This window comes from Cicer arietinum, chromosome 2 (genome assembly GCF_000331145.2).
Source record: "Cicer arietinum cultivar CDC Frontier isolate Library 1 chromosome 2, Cicar.CDCFrontier_v2.0, whole genome shotgun sequence".
NCBI classification, from domain to species: Eukaryota; Viridiplantae; Streptophyta; class Magnoliopsida; order Fabales; family Fabaceae; genus Cicer; species Cicer arietinum.
Genome location: NC_021161.2, coordinates 25,940,200 through 25,943,261, shown reverse-complemented (window position 1 = coordinate 25,943,261; position 3,062 = coordinate 25,940,200). Strand labels below are relative to the sequence as shown.

The following is a 3,062-nucleotide window of genomic DNA, read 5'->3' as shown; positions in this document are numbered from 1 at the left end:
CTTAATAACTCTACACACTACCATAGCCGGTAAGACTCGTCTGTTCCATTCAACATGATTTTATCTACTATCAACAAGAGATTAAGGATGATCAGTTCCTCAATTTGTCAATAAATAGGCAACAACCATGATGGTGGCTTAGAATATCTTAACCGAACTGTAATAGCACTCTTTTCGACTTGCACTTAAGGTTATTCTAATGCACAAGCGGTCCAGCAAACTTCTCAAGGTCCACTAAGTTTCCCGTATTTTCCTTTAACTTTGCTCTTATTGACGAATTACAATCGCCCAAAACTATGTCACATAGCCTTAATATCTAGTTTATTTATATTTGAGACCAACAAAAATAAGATTTTGGTTGCTTATATTCGAAAACAAAGATACCAAGAATGAAAAAAGGGTAAGTTTATTTTGAAAATATGTCGTGAAAAAATTAACAATGATGTGCATTTTATGCTTTGAACCGTAGCTTTTCAATTTAGGAGCACACTTTTCAATATAGGAACCTTAACTTGAATGGGCATTAATATACAAAATATTCCATCAGTTAAAAACGTGACAGTAACCTATCTTCTAAAGAAAATTAGATCAGTAGTAACCAGTTATAAGGTTTGTTTTGAGTAGAACAGATTATTAAAGATGCAGTTTGTATTACAAAATTAACATAAATAGCCAATAACTAATGAATAACCAAACCATAGAAGGAAATGCACCATGGCTAGATGTAGATGATTATATCAATGTAAATCCTTACTCCCTAGGGCGTGCTAACCATAACGAACTAAGTGCTCGTAGTCTTGAAATGTAATCATTTTTGACAAGGAGAGCCCGAGCCGTCTGACGTGTCGTTAAAATTCTTTGCAACTGTTGCAGAGTTGCTTGCTTCAACAAGTCAGCCTATAAAACACAAAGCATGAGAACAATGATTAAATTAGTAGTGAATACTTTATTTTCGCAATCGGAAAGAAGGAAGCAAATAATGGAATTTATTTTCACATATTTTTACTCCACTAAATCAGCACTGTTTAGGACTTTTTCTCAATGGACTCTAGATACCATAGGCCTTTCTCTATTGTACCTTATGAAGGAATTCCTCTAATACTGCAAGCTTGCTCATTGCAATTGCCATCTGGTCCATGTAATCAGCTACATTTCCAGAACCAGTACTTGATACAGAGGAAGTAGTGGAAAGCATCTCTAAAATAGATTGTTGCAATGCTTCCATGCCTTGAGTTAAAGCATCCTCAGACTGCTCAGAAGTCTGCTGCAGATTACAAATTCCTATCAATTCATGATCTGTTAACGGCTCGAGGTGGCTCTTGATTATCTGAACCACCAAAAAAAAGGTTAACATCTTAAGAATAATTAATTCAACGGTTTTTTTCAAGTGACCAAGTTACTTGCGAATAAAGTAGTTTTAAATTGGTCAGTCACCTTGAGAAGATCGGATGGACGGAATCCACCAAGCCATATAAAACATCTTTCAACTGGTGTCTTCCACAGTCCATAAAGCATGTGAAATATATCAGCCTTTGCCCCTATGCTCTTTAACCTAGATAATTCATTATAGTGTTCCATAACACCATCAACGAGAAGATGCAATTCGTTGTCACCCATTTGAGAATTTAAACCTGATTGTAGATCGTTGAGCAAATGTTGATGCTCATCAACCCAGTGGGCATAGTCCATGTCAAATGCTAAGGCACCTGAATTATCAACAAACATCACATGTCAAAGACTCTCCTACCATGAAGCATATTTGAATAGGTTCACTGTAATAAATCACACATTAATCACTAATGCAATTTGCAAACCAAATTTTTGTATCAAATCTAGGCACAATTTCGAGAAAGGGCATTATGCTCAGAAGTTCTCATTTCGTACAAAAGGCATACACCATAGTTCTAAATAACATTCTACATCTACAATTGCACCTTCAATATAGAGATTTTAGAGGTTTCTACAACAGTATCAAAGCTTGCAGCGTATCCACAACCATGACAGGAACCACAACATAGAACCATGGCATACGCTTCCGCAAACAGCCATAAGTTTTGCAAAGCAATAAACCAATCAATAGAAAATATCTAACAAGTTCCATGTAAGACGTCACTACGAGTTCGCACAAATTTCTATTTAAGTTAAATTTAAAAAGAAATACAAGAACCATTTAGTCATATATGGATGCAAATTAATAACATAAGCATCATTTTCATTCTCAAAATAAATAAACATGAAAACATATGTTGTTTCTGATTCTTATTACCATTTCCAACCGGCAAATGAACTTGATCTCCAGGAGTTGCAATAAATATGCCCTGCATTGAAATTGACAACCATAAAAAAAGAAGAAAAAAAATTAAATTGTCCATAGACGTCAACTGGAAATGGAAATCTACAACTTCACGCACCTGTTGATGTGCTCGTTGAAGCTCTTGCTCTAATTGCAAAAGCTTCACTCGGCTGCTCTCCAGCTGCTGTACATATGCCTATTTAAAACCAAAACCCATTTATCGGTCAAATATCTCAAAATAATTAGAATTTTTAACAAACTCCTATAATGAAGGGGATATGCAGAACCGATGCTTTAGATTGAACAACAAAATATGAGTATGTCCTAGAAACATTTGTATGTGTTTAATAATCTTGCTCGTGATGAAATGATGTTAGTGCAAGCAAAACAAGCATTGCATCATTCTAATTTCTATAATAGTTTTTGTTAGAATATAAAAAGTTAAAACTTAACTATCCTTTGAATTCAGTAACCATTGGTCTATGGATGCAAAAGGGGCACAAATTGACTTAAACAAATTAAAAAATTCGACTGAACAAATGATAATTCCATAGAGACAATGTACCTTCTTCCGTAACCTGCTCTTCCTTGCTGCTTCACGATTTTGAGCAAGTCTACGAAGGGTCTAGAAAACAGGCACCCAAATCAGGAACTAGCTATAAGACGTGGAAAGATGGCGTAGCAAAGAAGGGGGGGAAAAACCTTGTGATCTTCAGCTTTGAAATTGGTCTGATCCTTGGAGTGAGAAACCATATTTGTCCCACTCTTT

The 3,062-nt window shown here is 35.3% G+C and overlaps 1 protein-coding gene across 1 annotated transcript in view; it reads right to left on the bottom strand.

Annotated features, from left to right (window-relative positions):
• Positions 1 to 547: 547 nt before the first annotated feature.
• Positions 548 to 3,062, bottom strand: part of LOC101489920 (transcription factor TGA2.3-like) — a 4,455-nt gene continuing 1,940 nt past the window's right edge. Inside the window, exons 5-11 of the mRNA XM_004513937.4 lie at positions 2,996 to 3,058; positions 2,859 to 2,918; positions 2,412 to 2,489; positions 2,267 to 2,318; positions 1,435 to 1,706; positions 1,079 to 1,327; positions 548 to 897 (exon numbers count right to left, since the gene is read on the bottom strand). Coding sequence (XP_004513994.1) covers positions 751 to 897; positions 1,079 to 1,327; positions 1,435 to 1,706; positions 2,267 to 2,318; positions 2,412 to 2,489; positions 2,859 to 2,918; positions 2,996 to 3,058 — 921 coding nt within the window. The 3' untranslated portion in view covers positions 548 to 750. The remainder of the gene's footprint in view (positions 898 to 1,078; positions 1,328 to 1,434; positions 1,707 to 2,266; positions 2,319 to 2,411; positions 2,490 to 2,858; positions 2,919 to 2,995; positions 3,059 to 3,062) is intronic.